Consider the following 22491-nt stretch of genomic DNA (forward strand, 5'->3'; position numbering starts at 1 on the left):
AGGGCAAGCATTAGCCAGAGGTGTCAGAGAGGACTTTGGGACTTGCTTCCTCCCAGGGCTGGAGCCACTCATGCAGCAGTTGTGTCAGGCTCTCCTGCCACTGAGATGTGACCTGAGTCAAAGCCTCTGCTGCCGGGTCAGAGCAGCAACCCTCTTCCAAACCCCTTTAAACCACAATTTCTTCTCACCTCCTGCCAGCACATGATCAAAGCTGAGTTAGCAACAGAGAAGCAACCTGGTGCTTTCCCACAGTGGCCAAGAGTCACCAATTTATGTGGGACGCATATGCAAGGAATTGTCTCTTCTGTTGCCTGATTCTTCATCTTCCAGCACATCTTAACTATACCTGAAATCCCTTTCAAGACCAAGTCCCTTTCAAAGGGATTGCAAGTGCAAATGCCTGGGCCAACTGCTCAAAGCTTGTGGTCACTGATTTGCCAAACCATTTGTTAAGCTGTGTCTTTAGTTGCAGTAAGTGACTCCCTGCAGGTTCTTGGTTGACATTGGGAAGTCCTGTGAAATAAAGATTACACCAGTGTTGCTTGTGGCACCACAGACAGCAGGAGTAAGAATGACACCAGTTTGCACCGTCTGTTTACTTTGTTGATTTTGAGGAAAGGCAGTGAGACCCTAAGTGGCTACCTACAGAAGCAATGATGCTAACAGTACCTTAAAAATTTAGATAAATTGAAGGAAAGCTCACTGAGCCATCTCCCCCTCCCCTCCAATTCCTTCTTTCCTTTCCCCCTCTACACCTGCATGCGTGTGGGAGAAGATGGTCTGCAGCAACTCTGACCACTGTTTTTTGCTCTCTGTACTGCCATCTCCAAAGGACTAGGATGCTGGGAATACTTCCCATTGCTTTCCTCCCCTTGGGCAAGGACAGCATGGGCAGGCTATTCTCTAACACACTGTGAAGTGAAAGTTCACTTCTCTCTGGCTTTAATATTTTAAATTAATTATTCAGAGAGTCTGCAGGCACAATCACCTTTGCATAAGGAGCAGGTAATCATGGAAACATTAATATTTGAAGAAGAAAAGCTCCAGGCTAATGATTTAGACAAGAAAGACAGGGAGATTCACTCTCTATCACTTCATAAGCAGCTTTGTGCTTCTCTACATCTCATGGCCCTGACACACTATGGGGTAAAGTATGGTTAATTCTCCATAAATAAGTTTGTGTTGTAAGTTTGCCTCAAAAAGGCAAATTGATTCGATATCACTGGGGACAGAGGGCCTGGAGGTTCAGGTGAGGCTTGCTGCAGCCTGCTCACCTTTAAGCAATGGAGTAATTTACCCCTTTCCCCTGTCGTTCTGCAGGCTACAACCACGTTTCCTCAGATAGCCCTTTCAGGAGGCAGACCAGCAGGCAAATCCAACAAACTGCAAAGCTACATCCGTAAGACTTTGGGAGTACGTTCCTGCGGGTCTTCGTGCTGCTCAGAGTCAGTTTTAGCAATCAGGAAAACAGGTGAGAAGAGCCATGCTGAACACTGCCTGCAGGCGAGCGGCCTGCTGCTGCAGCACACAGGCTGGGGAGACACAGCTTTAAGCCATCTCTCCACAGAGCTGGGGCTGAGGCATGCCTAGCTTCTCGTGAATCTGCCCAGGAAAGGCCACAAGGTTGGACATGTAGTAGCCCAGACCTCAGCCCAGCAAGGCACCTGAGCAGGAAACAGGGAGAGCTTATAACGGCCTGTGCCAAAGCCAAGCCCTGCAGTTATCAGTGTCCTGGCGCACTGGTTGAACACAGACGTGGCGGTGCTCACCTACTGCAAGAAAACCCTCTGATGGCAACACAGTCCCTGGGATGCATCTCACTCCCTGTCCCTCCATGCTCCGGGGTGAGTTTAAAGCTATACCCTTTCTCCCCACTGGGGTTTGTTGCCTGACTAAGGCTGATGGGCAGCCTCTGATTCTGCATGGTCAGTTCCTGCTTACTCTCCTCTTCCCATGCTGAGATGGTGTGGGAACAGCAGGCCTTCAGCAACCACCTCTGTCCTCATGCCGGGGAGCAAGGGTGTGACACCTCATCCACCCTCTGGTCAAGGTGTAGGGAGAAATTCAGCCCTGTAAAACAAGCCAACATTCATTTAAGTTTTACATGCATGGTATCTGCTCTCCAGATAGTAACAGTGTGATGTACAGCCTCCTTGGAGGACTTTGTAAAATTTGTGGGATGTATAAATCCTACATAGCTCTCTAAAGGGGTTCAGTGATAATGTTGGCCGCTCCTGAGACTCTTACTGAGCAGCAATTTTCACACAACGCCGGTTGTAGGACCAGCAGTCTGTTAGTGTCACCTGAACCAAGTTCTCCTCGAGTTTTTACTGTGACTTCAGTCACTGCAGGAGGAATAACTTAGCTAGAGGAGAAAAACGAGTGAAGATGAGAAGAAAAGGGCAAGGAGGTTATGGAGCACCACAGTAATGGGGCAACCACAGTAATGGAGCATACAGAAACGAGAGGTGCTGAAGTGGTACTTTTTCCCTGCTGCTACCACCAGATGATGCTGCAGAGCAAGGGATCAGAAGCACTGAACCTACCTCTGTAAGGAGCCCCCATACTTATAAGCTGAGTAACACCATTTTCGAGACAAAATGACTTTTAAAAATCCATTCCTATTACTCATTCAGGTATTTCTTATACATGATCTCCGCAGAACAGCAGTACCTCTCCTGAATTACTCAGCCGAGCTCCTCACTAGGCCTCCCCAAAAACAGGGGTTACTACACAGCACTGGCTGCAAAACTTGTCATGGCACATCCCCACCCAGCAGAGTAGTCAGGGGCACACACCAGAAGCACACACCGGTGTCTGTGCCACTCAGTGCACTGCTGCTCTTGAAGAAATAACATGGGGGAAAACAGGCAGCCACTAGTCACCAGAATGAACTACAAAGGGCCCCCAGAGAAAGGTGTCCCAAACTGAAAATGCGTGAGGGAGGCTATTTTGCCTACAACAGACATTCTGAGGAGCAAAACACCTTCAAAAGGTGAATCTGGAATTAAAAAAACCTACTGGCTGAAATGACACCTCAGCTATAAAGAAGATACTAACTTTTAAGATAAATTCTATATAGGTGTTTCTCTCCTACTAGCACCTCAGTATCCCACAAGCAGTATTACCCACCTCTCCTACCACCTCTCCCTGGTGAGCACGTCACAAGTGCTGACTAAACTTGCTCTCAAATTGTCCAGGTGATTCACATAATTCAATGAAACCCAGAAAAACTCACCTCAATCTGTTCTTAACCTGAAGATTGCTACTTCTGTTTCAGAAGTGAGGAAGGTCTTGTGTGCCTGAAAGCTGCAGGCTTTTTTCAGTGAAAAGAACCTGCCAATCTCCCAGCGCCAAACCAAACTGCCTGTCCCCCTGAACACCTGATTTGTGGGCTTAGGCTGTGCTTTTCTCAATGGCAATGACACTTTGAGTGTCTTCTCTTTACTTTCCTCACCCAGTCCTCCCTCCACCATCTCCTTTTGCTGCACCAACACCCCCGTTGATAGCACTACTTGCTATACTCTTTACATTATAGCTAAACCAGTATGATAGCTATCTGTTAAAGGGAAGGTTCGTCTTTCCTTTTGGCTTGTACCAGCACCCACCTGTCCATCCTTCCAGCTTGCTCAGGGAGCTAGACCAAGAGAACACTGACATCTTGGTTTTGGAGAGTTAATTTCTGGATGACTGAGCTTGCTCATTGCAGGGTCAGATTATGCAAGGCAAGCAGTGAGGGAGTGAGACCAATACTACCGTTTTGCACTGTCATTTGCTGTCACAGGTGGCTTAGACGTAGCACCAAGCTACATGTTAAGAGAAGAAATGAGATGGGTTAACCTGCCTCGAGGTGCCACAGAAATCTATGTTCTCAGCCTGTGTCTCCTAATGGCAAAGCCCACTCTCTGTTGGGTAAGCTGTCTTCCTCACTCTGCCATTTTTAAGAGGTACCTTTCATGTAGGCACTTCCTTCCCATCTAGCTTTCAAAATTGTGGTTATTTCTGTCCTCTTAAAGTGCATCCTTGATGTTTCAGATATCACTAGTGCTCCCCTGTCACTCATGCACTCAACACACCAGTCTCTTGCTGTTTTACCCCACAACTCTGTGTTAGTGTGATTGCAGACAGAAAGGCAAAAGAGGAAAATGATGCCACAAAGTGTCATCTCTGTTCTCTCCTCTGCTGACCTTCATGGGTTCCTTGTGGTTCCTTTCACAAAGGCAAAAGCCAAACCAAAGCTTGCTGGGGTTTTAGTGAGGTGGTCACAAGGGCAAATGTCCTCTTTGGGATTTAGTTAAGGATAATAAATGATTTTCTGTCTGTGACCTACATCAGAGCTGAGGCCATGTTTCTAGTAGTAAAAGACTAATGCAATTACATGGATTTTGCTTAGGTTTACATGTGTTGGTTAAGCTAATCCAACAAGAGACAAATATTTTCAGTGATGGTCCATTTTTTTCCCCCTGCCTGCCTCATATAGGCTTTTCAGTAATGCATTCTTTATCCATAAATTGAGGTCAGTGCTCAGCTGAAACCTGGTCTACTGGAGGCTGATAGAATCCATCTGTCAGAGAAGGGAAGAGCATCTTTGATCATAGGCTTTCCAAGATAGTGAAGAGGGCTTTAAAGTTGCTGAGGGAGGAGAACCTCAATCTACCCCACTCCTGCCAGTTTGATGCTGGTGCCAGCGAGAGATGCCCAGAGGTTGGAGAAGGATCAGAGGTCAGCAAGAGAGCACCTGAACAGCAGCACAAAGGAATTCCAGCCACTCCAGCCAGTTAAGTCAGATTCATTGGGGGCACAACTTAAATGCTTCTATGCAAATGTGGGAAACATGGGGAATAAACAGGAGTGAAAGATATGTACATGTCTGCATGGCTATGATCTTACTGGCATTACAGAGACATGATGGGATGGTTCCTATGGCTGAACTGTTGGGAAGGAAGGATAAAAGCTGTTTAGGAAGGACAATCAGGGGAGATGAGGTGAGGGTATTGCTTTCTATGTCAATGACAGGCTAAAGGGCATGGAGCTCTGCCTGGAGTTGGGCGAGGAGCCAACAGAGAGCTTATGGGTCAAGATTAAAGGGAAAGTGGGGACAAGTGACATTATAGTGGGGTTCTGTTACAGGCCACCCAACCAGGAAAACCGAGAGGATGTCACAGGGTATGATCTTCATGGGAGATTTCAGCCACTTCAATACCTGCTGTAGGGTCAACAACAGCATGGTGCAAGCAATCCAGGAGATTCCTGGAATGCATTGATGATAGCTTCTGTCCCCACAGGGGGAACACAGAGAAATTGTCTGAGCAGCTAGGGATCAGATTAGGAAAGCTAAAGCCCTGATAGAATTAAGTTTGGACAAGGACGTCAAGGGTAAAAGAAAAGCTTCTATAGATATGTCAGTGATAAAAGGAAGACTAGGGAAAATGTAGTCCCTCTCCAGAAAGAAAGAGGAGACCTGGTTACATGGAATATGGAGAAAGCTGAGGTACTCTGTGACTTTTTTGCCTCAATCTTCACCATCAAGTGTTCCAGCCATACCGCTCAAGTCACAGAAGGCAAAGGCAGGGACAGGGAGAATCAAGATTCACCCACTCTAAGAGAAGATCAGGTTTGAGACCACTTAAGGAACCTGAAGGCACACAAGTCCATGAGACCTGATGAGATCCATCCATGAGTCCTGAGGGAACTGAGGATGAAGTGGCTAAGTGACTATCCATGGTATTTCAGAAGTAATGGCAGTCCAGTGAAGTTCCCACTGGTTGGAAAAGAGGAAGCATAGCCCTCATTTTTAAAAAGAGAACAAAGGAAGACCTGAGGGAACTGCAGGCCAGTCAGTCTCACCTCTGTTCCCAGCAAGACCATGGTGCAGGTCCTCCTGGAAACTATACTAAGGAACATTGTAAACAAGGAGATTAGTGACAGCCAACGCAGCTTCACCAAGGGCAAATTCTGCCTGACAAATTTAGTGGCCTTCTATGACAGGGTTAAAGCATTGGTTAATAAGGGAAGAGCAACTGGACTGGTGCAAAGCATTTGACACCATCCCACGTGACATCCATGTTTCTAAATGGGAGAGACATGGATCTGTCAGGTGGACCACTCAGTGGATAAGGAATTGGCTGGATGGTTGCACTCATAGTTGGGGTCAACGGCTTGATGTCTGAGTGAAGACACGAGTGGTGTTCCTCAGGGGTCAGTATTGGGACCAGTGCTGTTTAACATCTGTTGGTGACAAAGACAGTGGGACTGAGTGCACCCTCCGCAAGTTTGCTGATGGCACCAAGCTGTGTGGTGTGGTCAGCATGCTGGAGAGAAGGGATGGCATCCAGAAGGACCTTGACAGGCTTGAGAGGTGGGCCTGTGGGAACCTGATGGAGTTCCAACAAGGCCAAGTGCAAGGTCCTGCACATGGGTTGGGGTAATCCCAAGCACAAACACAGGGCAAGGCAGAGAATGGATTGAGAACAGCCCTGTAGAGAAGGACTTGGGAATGTTGATTGACAAGAAGCTCAGTGTGATCCAGCAATGTACATTTGCAGCCCATTAAGCCAACTGTGTCCTGGGCTGCATCAAAAGCAATGTGGCCAGCAGATTGAGGGAGGCAATTCTCCTCTACTCCACTTTCATAATATCCCATCTGGAGTACTGTGTTAAGCTCTGGGTCTTCCAGTGTCAGAAAGTCATGCAGTCATGGTGTGAGTCTAGAGGATGGCCACAAAGATGGTCTTAGGCACTTCTCCTGTGAAGACAGCCTGAGAGTTGGGTTGCTCAGCCTGGAGAAGAGAATGCTCTGGGAAGACCTTAGAGCAGCCTTCCAGTACCTAAACGGGGCCTCGGAGAAAGTCAGAGAGGGACTTCTTGCAAGCGCATGTAGTAACAGGACAAGAGGTAAAGGTTATAAATGGAAAGAGGGTAGATTTAGACTAGTTATAGGGAAGCACTGGAAAGAGGTTGCCCAGAGAGGTTGTGGCTGCTCCATCGCTGGAAGTCTTCCAGGCCAAGTTGGATGGGGCTTTCAGCACCTTGGTCTATGGAAGGTGTCATGGCAGCGAGGTGAAATTAGATGATCTTTAAAGTCCCTTCCAACCTAAAGCATTCTATGATTCTATTAAATTAGCAATGACTTTCAAAGAAATCCTTTAATACCAAAAAATGACAATAAAAACAAGGATTGAAAGCAAAGGCTATTGCCTTCACTATATGTGTCCTTATGGCATGAGCAATCATATCCCCAGGAAAGCTCAGGATTTGCCATTATCCAAAATACCCTGGTTTTACATATCACTTCACTTGCAACCAGCAGTGAACTAAGATAACAGAATTCTTCAAAAGAGAGGCTCAGATAAACGATAATTCATCAAATACATCTCCTCTTTTACATAATCCTAGATGTGCAATAATGTGATCCTACTATTAGCCTTTCTGCAGCCTGAACATTTGGCAGGAGAAATACTGGCTGAAAGAAACAGAGAAGGCATTATTATATTTTTGAAGCATGCAAAGACCTGGGAGAGCTTCTTTGAGGGACTATAAGGGGTAATAAATAGTTTTGCACTCATGGAAGCAGACCATCCCTGCTCAAAGGGATACTAAGCAGAGATAGTTACTTTCTACATATGGAGTTCAGGATCTTGGAACTAGGCTCAATTACTCGTACTTAAAATGCAGAAATAAACCTCCATTATTACATCGTTGTTCCTGTTTTCAAAGTAAGAAGAAGGCAACAACTTCTGGGTTGTGGTTTTTTTAAGTGACAGGCAAAACTGAAAAGAAAAGAAAATAAGGAAGCATGAAGTTCACCAGTACAGAACAAGTCCTAATTCAAGCCAATTTTGATGGCCTTGTTAGGACTTTGGTGGTAAGCAATCCTTATGCTAACTGTGTGCAGGATGTAACATGTCAGCTTACACACATGCAGCAGCACATCCTTGGAAGGATGTACAGGCAACAATCTACAACTATTTTTCAAATAACATATTTCTCTGGGTTTTTTTAACTCCTCGTTCAGTTTTTCAACTTGAAATGTCCTCTCCCACTTTGTCAGGTACGAGAGCATATTCTTTTGTGTAGAGAAGAAATATCAAGACAGGCATTGCAAGGGGAAAAAATGCTTTAATTCCAATAACTGAATTTTGCAAATAAACAAGGAATCTCTGTAGTGAAGAGAGAAATTTTCTATTGATCTTTCCTCATTCAAACACATTTTTCAGTAAGCAAATGCTGTTTCATATTTTCAATCATGGAACTACCATCACAGAATCACACAGAATCACAGAATGGTAGGGGTTGGAAAGGACCTCTAAAGATCATCTAGTCCAACCCAACCCAGCAACAGGTTATACTCTGTGAATTGACAACTATGTTTTTTTCCTGAGTGAGCTACTCCTGCATGCCCCTGTCAAAAATGACCATGTTTTTGCAACTTGATCATTCATAAACTCAGGCAGAATCTTTATAGGACAAGGCTTTAATTCTTGTTGAAAACAAGTTGGAAACTTGAAAACAAGGTTTGCTGATGTTGGGCAAATGGTTTTTAGCAAGGGGAGTTTTCTGCTCCGTCCTGTGTTCTGCTCCCTTTTCGAATTTTTGGGAGGAAACTGAACTTTTTATGCACACAATCACCGTGAGCCAAAAATAACAACTCTTAAATTAGCACTGAGTAGGTGGAGGGGTACAACTAGCACAGCAGTTTGCCATAACAGTCTGGATATATAAATGAAGAGATAGGACTTGACATGTGGAATAACTAGAACTGTCAGATGACTAATGGATTTCACTCATTATATGCCGAGGCCCTGGAAAAGTAGCTAATGAAGTGGGATTACTTAAAAACATGCCTGTATTAGCTGGCATAAGCCCCTGTAGTGCAGTCAGGTCTCTGAGATGCAGCCGCTGCCCACATGTGCCTAACTGCTTGAGCTGCATCTGTCTGGGGCTGCAGCAGGGGAGGAGTCAGCAGCATTGAGGAGGGGCAGGGGGATAGCTGTCCTGCACAGTTGTTTGAAATGACTCAACCCTGCACTGTGGCCTGTGCCTGCTTCCCTGCACAGGTTTCAGCCTCTGTCTCCTTTATACCTGCTGGTGCTGACATGAGCATCTCTAGAGCAGAATAGTGAATGGGATGCAGGAGCTGGTCTGGATGGGAAGCAGACCCTCTTCCCTCAGACACCTGCAGATGTGCAGAAATATCCCCTGACTGGATCTGATGGTAGATGTCACCTATAGGTCAATAGCCCTGATTCTTTTGGTTTCCCCCTGTTCTCGGGCATCTGCTGAAAGCCACACCAGTGTTCAAGCAAGTCGTGCACCATGATGTCAGGATGTGATAACACCTCTCTGGTGTTGGACTCTTGTCCACCACTGGACATGTCTTGCTAGCATTTTGCTTTATAAGCTGCTAGAAAATGTCCTGCCTCTCTTCACTGTTAGCTCTTTACCATTCTTCCCCACATACTGCAGCAAACCTATAGGACAGAATGGATACTGGGTTTGAGAGGAGCCTGGGGGATATGTTGTGCTGTTTGGTGCTCTTCAGGAGCTATGGGCTGAGAAATGGAGGCTACAGGGTGCAACAGGATCTGCCAACAGGATGATTGGCTGATTTATCACCTCATATTTGTCTCAAACCATTCTGACAGTTGTGGGATTTCTCCTTTGGACACATATGAAAGCCTCCATAGCAGAGGGATACTGGCAGACCAGAGTGTGTCAGGTGGAAGGACACAGAGGAAGGGGCTGGAGCTCATAGTATGCAAGGAGCACAGATTGCCCAGAAGCTGTGAAACCTGCAGCTTTGAAGATATTCAGAACCTGATGAAGCAAGTCCATGCACAACCTCCCTGACTATTAAACTTGCTTTGAGCAGGTTTGTCTAGAGGCTCACAGAGGTCCCTTTCACTTCACTTTCCTGTGATTTACAGTCCCACTGATGCTCCATGTAATAAAGAAGACCTTCTGTATCATATTGCTTCCCTCATCCCTCCTTAAAATACCACTCTGTTCTCCTCCCTTCACCCTCACTCATTTCAATGAAACTGTCTCTGAAATGCTTTGCTTACTGTGAGAGGTGGTAGCAGCTTGGTGTCTCCTCTGTAACACACGGACAATTCAGCATGCTCAGCTTAATCCAGTGCTGGCTTTCCTTTGCAGAATCACATAAAGTGAGAGTGCTTGGCTGCTTGTCCTGATTTTGCTCCGTGAGGATGGTCAATTATGAAAGCAGTCTGCTGCTGGATGTTATTGGCCTAACCTAGGAAATGACACAGTCTTCCTCAACCACTGCTTGGGTAAAGCAGCCCTGATGCATGGAGGATCTTCTGCTGTCTTTGGTAGCTTCTCCTTGCTCAACAAATGATGTTATCTCTTTTTTTTTTTTTTTTCCAATATCCCTTTTCCCTTCCCTTTCACCAGAAGTTTTCCAAAGTAGCAAATCAGATTGGATTTAGAAACCTCATTAACAACACAACTAATATCCAGGCTGTGAGACTTTAAATCTTCATGAGCTGTTATTATAAAGGACAGCACGTAACAAGAGTGTCCAAGTGTTAGCTGAGGAGCCAAGCACAGCCTATGAACCACAGGAGCAGATTTTCACTGGGCTGTGTGGAGCTGCTTGCAACGTGGAAGAAGTTGATCCTGGGCTGTGGGATTATACAGAAAAAAAGCAGTGCTATGCCAGGCACATCTGCCTGGTGGGACAGCACATAACCAGACTTAGTCTGACACATGACGACAAAGCAGCCTTGCCTAGCCTGACTTTGCCAAGCCAGAGACTCGGTTGCACTTGTGGCCAAAGGTACTGGTGATGCAAATGAGGCATGAAGCACACACAAAGAGCCTGAAGTGGAGGAGGTGCTTAAATTTGCAGGAGGGGAGGAAGACCAGGGTGCACAGGGCCACAGACTCACTGGAAGGCTGATGTTGGAAGGGAGCTCTGAAGATGACCTGGTCCAACCCCTTGCTCAGGCAGGACTAGCTACAGCCAGTTGCCCAGATAGGTTTTGACTGTCTCCAAGGTGGGGCTCTCCACAGGGTAACCATTTGCCACTTTTGCTGCAAGGGCACAAGGTCCTTTTTCTGCCAAGTCACTTTCCAGCTGGGTGGCCCCCAGCATATACTGATGCATTGGGTTACTCTTCCCCAGGTGCAGCAGTTTGCACTTCCCCTTGCTGAACTTCATGAAGTTCCTGTCAGCCCATTATCTCTAGCCTGTCTAGGTCCCTCTGGATGGCAGCAACACTCTCTATTTTGTGTTACTTTTCCCAGTTTTGTACTGTCTACAAACTTGCTGAGGGTACCTTCTGCCCCATAATCCAGATCATTAATGAAGATGTTGAACAAGACTGGCTGCAGTATTGACTCCTGGGTACACTGTTAATTACCAGCCTCCTATTGGACTTTGTGCTACTAAATCACCACCTTCTGGAAACAGCTGTTGAGCCAAATTTTCACTCCACCTCTCCGCTCATTCATCATCTTGTCTATGAGGGTCTTATGGGAAACAGTGTCAAAGTCAAAGCTGACAATACCGACTTGGTCTCCTCTCATCTACCACGCCAGACATTTCATTGTAGAATATTATCAGGTTGGTCAAGGATGACTTCCCTTTGTGATCTTAGTTGTGACTGAGTGCTCTCCTCCTGGTTTGGCATACTGTAGGAGGTGCAGCAGCCCTACACAGCGCTAGGATGGCTCTTGGGTACATGGAGATTTTGACATGCAACCATAGTTTGATGAGATTTGTTTGTAAACTGACGGACAGTTTGAAGATCTATTTTTAATTGATTAATGAATTATGAGCTATAAAACAAGCTGCACCCCTGGGGTAGCTGTCTCCTGCTTGGGTTTGTACAATTTACTCTGAGTGGCCAGCTGAGTAGCCCAGCTTTCCTAATCCAGGGCTGTAGCACACTATCAAATTTTAATAAGACCTCCTGGCCAAATCGGTGGAGAATTTTACCTAAAAGTCAATGTCAAGAAAAGACTTGAATTTAATCTTGCTGATTAAATACTTTGACTAAAGTGCTTGGTGTGGTAATGCCACTTAAAACTTGACATTAATTAATCAATAGCTTGATGGATTTGATTTGCAAGCAACATAGGGAGTATTTAGTTGAGATTTTGTATTTTTAAAAGTAGAACAAACACACAATGTTTGAAAAGAAAAGTTCTTTATTTGATATATATCCAAGCATTAACAATTGATTTGGATTTCCCCATATTAAGTTTCAAAGCTGATGAGGAGGTGCTTCCACTTTTTTTTGTGTTTAAAGATCAACTTACGTATTTTGGCAGGTTTTGTAAAATAAGACACAGGTCATGTTTATTTATTAGTGCATTTTAAAGTGTACTTATCCAGATTTGAGCTGAGTCACTACTTAAAAAAACCCACAACATTTTGGCAGCTGGGGCAATGCTCGTGACAAGGTGCTTGCTCTCTGACTCTCCTGTGGAACAGTCTGCACGCGTGATGCGCTGCTAAAGCACAAGGCTTAAATTCCTGCAAAGTCTTCAGCTGCAGAAACAGCACCGGAGCAGGCTGGCACGGGAGAAGAGCTATTGCACCCTATTCGAGTCTCTGAGCCATATAGATAGCTCTGGTAAAGGTCAGAGAAGGAAGGGGAATGTGGTGTGAGATGGTGCCCAAGAGAAGCAAGTGTGGACAAGGCCCAGGTGAAAGATTCGGGGCTACCAATGCGTGCTGGGTGATGGCTCCTTCTAAGTGTCTGGTGATGAATGCGAAGGAGGAAGAGATGGGGAAAGCTCAGCACCGCTCTAGGTGGCTTTGAGGGGGTTGGGAGCCAAACTGACCTCTGAGACAGTCAGGCCCCTTCCTCTCACGGCTCCGGATCCCCTCGAAACCAAGCTGACTTCTGAGGCGGTCAGACCCCCTTCCCCTCACAGCACCTACCCCGCTCGCAGGGGTCAGGAGCCCTCTGCCCGAACGGGGCGCGGCGCGGCTGCTCCTCCCTGCCGCGTCGGAACTGGGTCTGACTCCGAAGTCGCGCTCTCCCGCAGCCAATCGCGGTCGCCGCCGCCGCGCGCGCCAACTTCGCCCACCGCCTCCCGCTTCTCCGGGCTCCCGCCCCGGCCGGGCTCCCCCGCGCGGCCGGCGGCCCGCACGCCCCATCGCCCGCCGCGGCCGCGGGCTGCGCGGTGCGGAGCGGAGCGGAGAGGTGAACGTGGCCAGCACGCGGCGCCGCCCGCCCCCCTCCGCCCCCCGGGGAGCGGCCCCTCCCCTGCCGCCCGGGAGCCGCGTGGGCCATTGTCACACAACATTCCAACTCCGAACGCCCCGCTGTTCGCCGCCGCCGCCGCCCATTGGCTCTCCCGGCACGGATCGACTCACCCGGCAGCCAACGGACGCCGGTTTCCAAGGCGGCCGCCGGCGCCGCCCCTCGCAGCGCCGGCAGTAACAATATGGCAGCGGCGCCTATTGGTGGCGGCGCGGTGTGAGCGGCGGTGGCCGCGGGCGCCCGGCGGCGGCGGCGACGGGGAGCAGCAACCTGGGGCGGGCGGCGGCGGCGGCGGCCACGACCCCCGGCGCCGAGCCCGGCCGCGCCAGGTGAGTGGGCGACGGATCGCGTCCTTATCCTCCGTGTACGGCATCTCCTCTCACGCCGTTGCGCCCCGGCGGAGCTCCCCGCGCTGGGGGCGTTGTGCGGGGCCGCGGCTGCGGCCCGATTCACAGCCCCTCCGCCGCCGCCCGCACCGCGGGGCCCGGGCAGTGTTAGTGGTGGGGGTCGCGGCGGCGCTGCCCCGCTGCATGCGGGTGGGCGCCCGGCCCGCCGGGGCCCGCTTTATTGTTCACAGTGTGGGCCGCCGGCCGCGGGCACCGCTCCCCTCTCCGGTGCGGCGGCGCGGGGGTGGCCCCGCTGGGATGCCCGGGTCTTCGCCGTGGTCCGGCCGCGCGGCTCCGCAGCTGGCCCTGCCGCAGCCAGCCTCACGGAGCGCCGCTCCCGCGCCTAACATGTCACCGCCATCCCCCGAGGGGGCTGCGCGCGATCGCTGCGGGATCTGTCGGTTCCCCTCGGAGAGCCCCAGCAGCCGCTGCTGGCCCCGCGCGGGGAGGGGGCGGCAGCCGCGTCCCTTCGCCGCCGGGTGCTGCTGCCGCTGTGCTGTGGGTGACCGCCACGATACGGGGACGCAGCCGAGGTGTTACTTAGGGAACACGCACTTCATCAGCGTGTAGCGGGTAAGGGTCGTGTGCTTTCCCCGGCGGGTCACCGGAGACAGGGCACAGCCTGCCTGCCCTGCCCTTGCCGAAGTTAGGGGCTCCCGACTGATGCACGCAGCCCCGTGGCTTGACGAGAAAAAGCTGGCACAAATGCAGTCTTTTGGTAGAGCTGCAGGAGCGGGTGCGTAATTCCAGCGTGCTACCACGTTGGACTGGGAAGCGCTGGGAGAACGGACTTTCTGTTCCTCACTGGTCCTTCATTCCCGCTTCCCCCTCTCCGCGGCAGCCAGATGACCCTGGGCTAGTCAAAGCTGACTGGAGCTAGGAAATAGGCGGTACTCCTGACTTGTTCATCGTTTTGCTATGTATGAAATTCTGATTAAAAAATGTATTGGAATAAATTAGGGGATGCTGAGATCTGTGGAGTGATTACTTGGGTGCCTAATCTATGATTAGAGCATCTTCTACCCTTCCTGTATTGTGAAAACGCTCTGTCAATTTCAATGACACTTCAGTGTTTTTTATTAAACAAGGGCAAAAGAGACCTCCTTCACCTTAGCTGCAAGAGCCCGAACCGACAAAGAGCAACTTCCTTCCATGCCTCCTGCTTCGGCAGCTGTTGGAACCCCTCTGCAGAGTCCTTGCTCCCGTCCCTGTGTGGTCCCTGGCTGTCCTTCCCCTGGCAAAAGCTGCCTTGTTCAGGCGGAGTATTGCTTATCGGATTGCATGTAACGGTTGTCCTTGCTGCTTGCCGATGAGCGTGCATGGATGGGACAGTCCCATGGGATTTCCAAGTGACCTTGGAAAGTGCTGTGGATTTCTTTCTCAGCTTTTGCCTTAATTGCCCTCATATGCCACGAGCTCTTTGGTCTTTTGGGGACCAATTTATGCATAACTCCTGAGAAGTGTCTTAAAATCTGATCATCCCCCTAGGGGTAGTTGTTGCATATATCTGGTAATGGCAGTGAATGTGCTATGGTAGCACCTCCATACTACTTAAGGCAAAATGTGATTTAGGAGTGAGTGGGCAATGGGACTGGTTTTTCCCTTCTGAGCCCTGAAGTGGTGGAGGTGGAAAAAGAATGTGACATACCCCAGGGAACTTGGTTCACCTCTGCTTTGGTTACAGGCGGCTTAGTGCTGCTTCCAACTTTGCCAGTGGGAAGACTTGCTGCCCCAAGTCACATTCTCTGTGGAGGAAAAGGCTGTTTCCTTCTTAAAAAGCAGGGCAACTTGAAAATGTGATTTTTTTAAAAGGAATTCTTCCAACAGGAGTTTAATCTAGCCTTTTTGTTATTGTTGCATTAATGGTTCAGTTATGCTTTCCAGTATATCAAAGGCAATGTTCTGAAGTCCCTAAACAAATGCTTGTCATCTTTAATGATAACTGACTTTGGGATCTGTCTCTCCATGATCTCAGACAATGCTGACTGTTATCTGCCTTAAGGGAAACAAGATATACTGCTGTATTAAATGGCCTTTGTGTCTCCTCTGGTTGCTCTGGACCAAAATACAATTTAGTGAATCCCACCTGATGTCTGTCCAGTGATTCATCTGGACTTGCTTGGAAGAGGAAAGACAGTGGTGTTTTGCTTTTCTTTTCTGTCAGAGATGATTATGCTGTGTGGCCATGCACATTGGAAAAACCTCGTGAGACATCACTGCGTGGAAAGGGGGAAAAACCCCACATTTATCTAATACCAGAGCTCTGTGTTTCTCAGATGAAGTTCTTGTGCTGTAGTGAGGAGCATGGTATAAATAGCAATGCTAGGTTTTAGCCACTGAATTCAAAGTTATGGTTTCCACAGCAACCGGCACTCAGGCCTTCATTTATGTATGTAATGTTTCCCCCTTTTAATAAAGTAAAAGAAAAAAAATCTGGCTTTTGGTGTTGTGTTGTGTCCAATCCTCCTCTGCAAACACCCCACACTCATTCTTCATACTCTGCTTTTGAACACCCGCCTCTGCTTTCCTTCTCCCAATGGCAATTGTCTTGCTCCATTCCCAGCTCCATGCTTCTTGTTGCCTTCTCCTGGGCCAGTTGCTCAAGTCTCTGTACCAGATCTCAGCCTGTCCACCATGTTAATTGGTCTTCTGAGACCTCCTTTTGTAACCAGTGTTTGCTTCTGGCTGTGCCTGCAATGTGATAAGCACCACAGAAACACTAGGAGAAACAGCTCTCCTTTGAATTCTTGGCGTATCACTCAAACACTCACCTGTGTTTCCCCTCCCTCTTACCTGAAGGATCCTTGTCTTGATGGTAGGTAGGTGCACATGCTGTCCTGACTCTTGCTCAAGTCTCTCCCCTTGATGCTTAAAGGAGATGCAGAGAGAGAACCGTGCCCTGGGTGGCAGGCTGTGAGATGTGCCCTTCCTATATGAAAATCAGGATGCAGTGATTGTTTTTAAAAATGTTTGTCACACAAATGTGCAGCGTTGCTAAAGTGTTTTCATTTATAGCCAGGGGGTTGATGCATCTACATGGCTGTGTCCAAGTTACAGTTTCCAAAGCAACTGGAGCTTTGTATCTTGGAAGACTGTTAACTAAAGCATGAAACATCACATCAAATTTTCCTTTCTTAAATTCTATAATTTTAGCTACTGTTAAAAATGCAGCTGTGTTTATCTGAGAACATATTTAAAAACCTTGAATGACCAAACAGATCTCCAGATATATACCTCTATGATGAGAATAAGAATGGGAAACTTTATCCCCCAAAGTAATTATCCTTAGAGTTACAGCATAAGGCACTTCAGTAAAAAACCAACCAAGCAAAACCCAACAAAACCCCAACAACAACAACAAAAGAATGAAATGGAAGTGCCATGTCATCTGTATCTCTAACCAGAACTAATGACAAAAGTGCAATCTGGCAAAGTGGAGTGAAAAGGCTGATGTTGGCTGAAAGCAAACAGCAAGTGAAGGATTCCCATGGCTGGAGAGGTGATCCTAACAAGGAAGGGGATTCAAGATCCTCTGGATGTGGGAGCAGTTGGGCTGGCTGTGGTGCCAGAGGCTGGTGTGATATAATTTTTTTCTTTCCTTTTCTTTCCCTTCTCATTTGGCTGCTGCTTCTTGTGAAACTGGATCCCTCTTGGAGTGTTTCACAGATGCTCTTCCTCTGAGCAGTAGCGCTCAGGGCCTTTGTCATCAAAACAGGTCACTTGCCCATTATAACTCAATTTGAGCCAATATTACTTTAAAAAAAGTGGATATATCTGTATTTTAGGTTTTCTTCTTACTCTGTGAAGAATTTTATCAAGCATAGGCATGTCATTTCCTTTCAAATAGCCCTACTGGATACTCAAATTGGTTTGAGCAATGATGCTATAAAATGGTTTGTAGCTTACCTGTATCTCAGCCAGGAGGCTTTAAGTGTAAAAAGGCATTACAAAGAGAGTGTCCCAGGGGTCTTCCTTTCTATTTTTGTTGGTAACTTTCCAGCTCAATATTTTTCTTTTTATATATAGTTTGTTCCATTGATGTTGCCGCCTATAATAGCGTTGTCAGCAGCCTATGGTTTTTGCTTAATAAAATGGAGGAATGATTCTTTTCCTACAAGATGCTTTTTAAATGAAACTCAAACCCAAACTTTGTTCTCTTTGGTGTGCTGCCCAGAGTACAGAAACAAAATGATTGAAACAGCATCTGGCAAGGGCTAGAAGTGAGTTGTAATACCTTGAACTTCTCCCTGGGTCACTTTGAGCAAAGGTAGGGATTTTGTTTTCTCTGTAGTCAGCCCAACCTTTGTGATATGGCACAGACCAAGAAAGGATTTTAGCTTCTACGCCTAGCACATGGGAGCAAGCTGTTGCTGAGTAGTTGTAACCTACCTCCATTGCTTCCGTGGCAGGCGATGTTGCCTGCTGGGTGGTGAGGCAGAGAAAGCTGGTAACAAGCTGGGAGAAAAGCCAGATTCTTTGCTGGAATAGCTACCCGTTTATTTTTCTGCATGCTCAGAAAGTGCCAGTGTGTACTGTGCTATCAACTTAATTGTCTAAGCCTTTCTAAGTGAAGGTACCAATGCTGAGGTGCAACGTTGCATAAATGTGTCTATCTTGGCAGTGGGATGCTTAGTTTTACTTTTCTTCAGTGCACGATATACACACACCTTCTTCTTGACCTTCTCTGTTAATTTCGGTGTATCAAACCAGGTCTTCTAAAGGAGCCAGGGATTTGAGAGTTGGAAAAAGATACCTAATCCATTAACATTAAAGTAGACTTATTTTAAGAATGTCTTCCCTTGGAAGAGCAGGCAGTGAGTAAGGGTGGCGGGAAGGTCTTGTATTCTTAACCATGTGTTCTGGTGTGTCACCACAGCTCTTCAGTCCACCTGGGAATGTACAGGTGTAGTGCCTGACCAGCTGCTTCTGTGGTAACCATTGCTGAGGGAGTGATCTAACAAGGCTGCAGTTGGCTGGATTGTTGCTCCCATCTTGTATGTCTTCTACCTGGGAGGTCTCCCATGCAGTTTGGGTAAACACTTGGCTTCAAAAAGCCAGATGGAGGACAAGGGGGTTAAGATCAAAGATGAAAGAAGTTATTATTTATGCCTCAGAGATGAGAAGAGACAGTCTGGTCCAAAGTGTTGGATGTCACACTTTTAGAAGAATAGCTTATGAAGTATTCTGTTTGTGGTTTGTTTTGTTTTGGGTTTTTTTTCCCCCTCAGAAACCTTTTTTTTGGTTTTCAAAAAACATTTTAAAAGTTCAACTCTTTCAACCTAGGGAAGGTAGCCACTTTTGGCTGGAGCTTTGTGCTTGCTGAAAACAATCATTTTACCTTACAGTTGGAAACATTTCTTCTAGTAGCAGGAAATTCTGTATTTTGAATTTTGCAGCCCAGGCTGCAATAACACAAACACTCGTAACACCCTTGGTCACAGTTGTCTTGGGCGTGAGGGAATTCTCTAGTGCTTCACATTATTCAGCATGTCTTTATGTCTAATTGTTTTTCTCCTTCGTATGCTCTGTTCCTAAGATTAGTACAGTTTTCTTCCTCATGGATAAATAATTTAAGCACCTGAACTGATTAAATGCGTGCATCTGAGCTCAGAACAATCACAACTTTTTTTCTAAAATTTGATGCAAAGACTGAGTTTTCTGAAGAAGATTCAAAGCAACTGAAAATAGCTTCATCACAGAAACATCAAGCGTAACTTGAAAATTATTGCTATCATGTCACGGGTTCGGCAGTGTACATTTGCCTTCCCATTAGCGACGTCTCATTGAACAATCAAGGGTTTATTGACAACTCGTTTACTTTGCCTAATTGTATGACTTGCTGGAGGGCAGGACTGTCCTTCCCTTTGCAAAATGATGGCAAAGACTCTGATGCAAAGTGGGTCTGTGTGGCATAGTGACTTGATTGTCCTCAGGAAACGCTCTCCAGCAGAGCAAAGTTGACTGCAGGAGGTTTGAGGCAACTTCCAATGGTGGATTTGACTGTGCGTTACATCCACTGTGCCCGTTACCTGGCATGGCATAGGAAGATGCCAAGGTTCCTTGTGCTAAATTTGATGTCCCTGTTAAGTGACAGGGCTTGTGGTGGATGGCTGGCTGCTCCACAAAGTCTGGTCTCAGTTCAGTGGTGCCAGGAACAGCAGCTCAGAGCTGACAACAATCAGTGCTGGTGTAGGAGAGGTTTAAGAGCCAGGTGCTGTCAAGTTCCCCCTTTGCTGTTGCTTTTCCTGCTGCTGTGGGCTCATCTGAGGGCTCATGCGAAACCTTTGAGCTGGTAGAGGCAGATGTGTCTCTTGCCAGATAGGGTAGAAAGGCTGTAGCAGTGCTTCCTATCTGGAAAAGTCCTTTCTTCTAATTTTCTTTCCAAAATGTCTTTTCAAAGATGAACATTTCTCCTGCTTTCCCCATGTAAAGCCGTACACGCTTCACAGCTGCCTTTGGAGACCTGCAACCCCAAACAACTACCTAAGGGAAGAAGTATTTTTCCCTAATGTGAGAGCCATCTCATCCTGTGTCTTTATCAGTCAGTGCTTTGCCTTTTCATCTCAGGCTGGCTGACAATAGCACTTTCAGCTGACTGGAGTTTCCTCTCCCTTTGTTGTAAAAAATACTCTTAGGAGCTACTTTTACAGAGCAACTGCATATCTGTAGGCTAAAGTTAAACCACAGCTGGAAAACATCTCTCATCTCTCACTCAAAACATCTTCTATCTAGAGATTTAAAACCTCATGCCAGGAATCTGTGGCCTAATACTTTGCTCCTGATTTCCTGCTGTATCAGCTCACAAGAACATGAATACCTTGATTGCCTGTATCTTATCTGTCTATATTTGTTGAGGAAAATGGGAAGAAAACTTGTGCTGTTATGGAAATTTCGCTTTGTGTTTTGACCCTCTGCCCTGTATGGGGTGTTTTTTGTGTGTGTACAATAACCTATCTGACCATCTGTATTTGTCATCACAGTAGCCCTCCATCTGGCTTTGCATCCTCCCTGATAAGCAACACTCAGTGAGGCACCAGGCTTTCAGCAAACCAAGGCAGTTCCTGCATGGATCCAGTTACTGCTTGTCAGTTGGACCCATCCACCCACCACTGTGGCAGCAGTGGGGTTTTTTGTCGTGTTAGGGTTTTTTGCCTTTTTCTTTTTCCTTGTTTCAAATTGCCCATGTCTGTTAGGGTTAATTTCCTTTGCTTCTTTTAAAGCAAATCCTGTGCCTGGCATGGTTTGGGGACAGATGTGGCTTTGCTCATTAACCCCAGGCAGGCTTCTGACTGCTTCCCACCTGACTTCAGCTCTTGCCATCCTCATCTCAAAGTCTTTCCTCTCTCCTGTTTAGCACCTCCTCCTACTCCAGCACCACTTGATCTCTTGGGCTGTGGAGACCCCTAAACTTTGACAGCTCCCTGTCAGCTATTCCTTCCCGGTGAATGGCCTTGTGATGGAGCTGGACTTTCTGTGCTGTGCTCCACTACTCAGTCCCACCACTGTCCTCTCTGCTGGTGCTTTGCACATAACTTGCTGCTGTTAATCACCAGTGAAGTCTTGGGCAACACAGTCCCAGCTAATGCTCAAGCAGGGTTCAGTTTGGTTGCATCAACTCCTCATCTCTGCCTATCAAAAGCATGTCTTAAAACCTTAAGGGAGTACTGCTTTCTAACCACCTGATGAGTTCCTGCAGAGTTTCAGTGCTGAAACTTTTATGAAAGGCTTAATTCATGCCCTAACTGCACTTCTGTCCGCACCTGCATAATTTGCAGGAGGCCTCCATTTGTAGCTTGTTATTAATCATGGACCTTCTCTAGAGTTTTTGCAGATGTCTGTCCAACGCGATTGAAGAGGCACATTTAACACTCTTCTCCACTGACTGTGTGACAGGTGATTTGCTGAACCATAGTAAAAAATAAATAAATGCAGAAAGCCCTGACTTGAGTTAATTTTTCCAGTTGCTATCGTGTCATTTTATTGTTATACTATTAAGAGGTGACAGTGAGTTTTGACCTAAAGGGTCTGATACTTGCTGTGCAAGGAGATGGAGAGTTGTTACAGTGACGAAGCAGCGTGACAGCTACTGATACTTAACTTTTTCAACTTGGGTGCAAAAAAAGCATCTTCCCTAAAGAGACTTGACTTCCCTGCACTATTAGCCAAGACCAGGTGAGGGAGGAAAAATGCAAAACAGTGCAGAAAGTGCAGAAACTGGATGATGCAGGAAATGTTTTGGGTTGAGGCTGTAGCATATGCACTTTTTTAGCAGCTCTGCTTAAGTCACTTCTTGGCTGCTCAGATACAGCTGAAGCAAAAGAGCCCCAGAAGAATTTCTGCCAACATTACTGCCCCTGGTGCCCAAGCTGCTTCCTTCCAGATGAACCAAAGGTTTTCAGCCTGGCTCTCTCTTATGTTGTGCATCTGTGGGAGCTGGGACAGGTAAGACATGAGCTAGCTGTGATGATTTCAGATTCAGGAGGAAACTCCAGGAGCAGTTGAGGCTAGGCAGATGCTGTGCTTGTTTAGCCCGTGGGAAAAGCTTCCCAGACCCTAACTAGTACTGACATCTGCTTGTTTCTGGGGTGAAGGGTGCAGGAGGTGCTTTAGGGACCAACTGATTGCTCGGGGCCATGCATTTCCATGTTACTTAGCATTTTGGAGAGCCATTTTGGCAGGATTGTCTCTGTAACACTAACCAAGAAGAAAGACTATCAGCCTTAAGTGACCTTTTTCTTTAAGAATATTTATCTTATTTTGCTTGTAGACTTTAATGGACCTGTGTAAAAATTTTCAAGACTTGCTAATGGAGGGATGATGTTGAAGCATAGTGTGGTTATATGGAGTGTAGCAAGAGAAAAACC

At 47.0% G+C, this 22491-nt stretch overlaps 1 protein-coding gene across 9 annotated transcripts in view; it reads left to right on the forward strand.

The window, feature by feature from the left end:
* Positions 1 to 1583: 1583 nt before the first annotated feature.
* TIAM1 (TIAM Rac1 associated GEF 1) overlaps positions 1584 to 22491 on the forward strand; it is a 201480-nt gene continuing 180572 nt past the window's right edge. For 3 of the 9 annotated variants that reach the window (XM_062002004.1, XM_062002035.1, XM_062002013.1), the window contains exon 1: positions 1585 to 1844. In XM_062002004.1, the coding sequence (XP_061857988.1) occupies positions 1811 to 1844 (34 nt within the window). In that variant the 5' untranslated portion in view covers positions 1585 to 1810. Of the gene's footprint in view, positions 1845 to 13486; positions 13571 to 22491 lie in introns of those variants that run through there. The other 6 variants (XM_062002044.1, XM_062002063.1, XM_062002087.1 and 3 more) reach the window with 6 other exon arrangements.

The sequence above is a fragment of the Colius striatus genome, chromosome 1 (genome assembly GCF_028858725.1).
Source record: "Colius striatus isolate bColStr4 chromosome 1, bColStr4.1.hap1, whole genome shotgun sequence".
Lineage (NCBI taxonomy): Eukaryota > Metazoa > Chordata > Aves > Coliiformes > Coliidae > Colius > Colius striatus.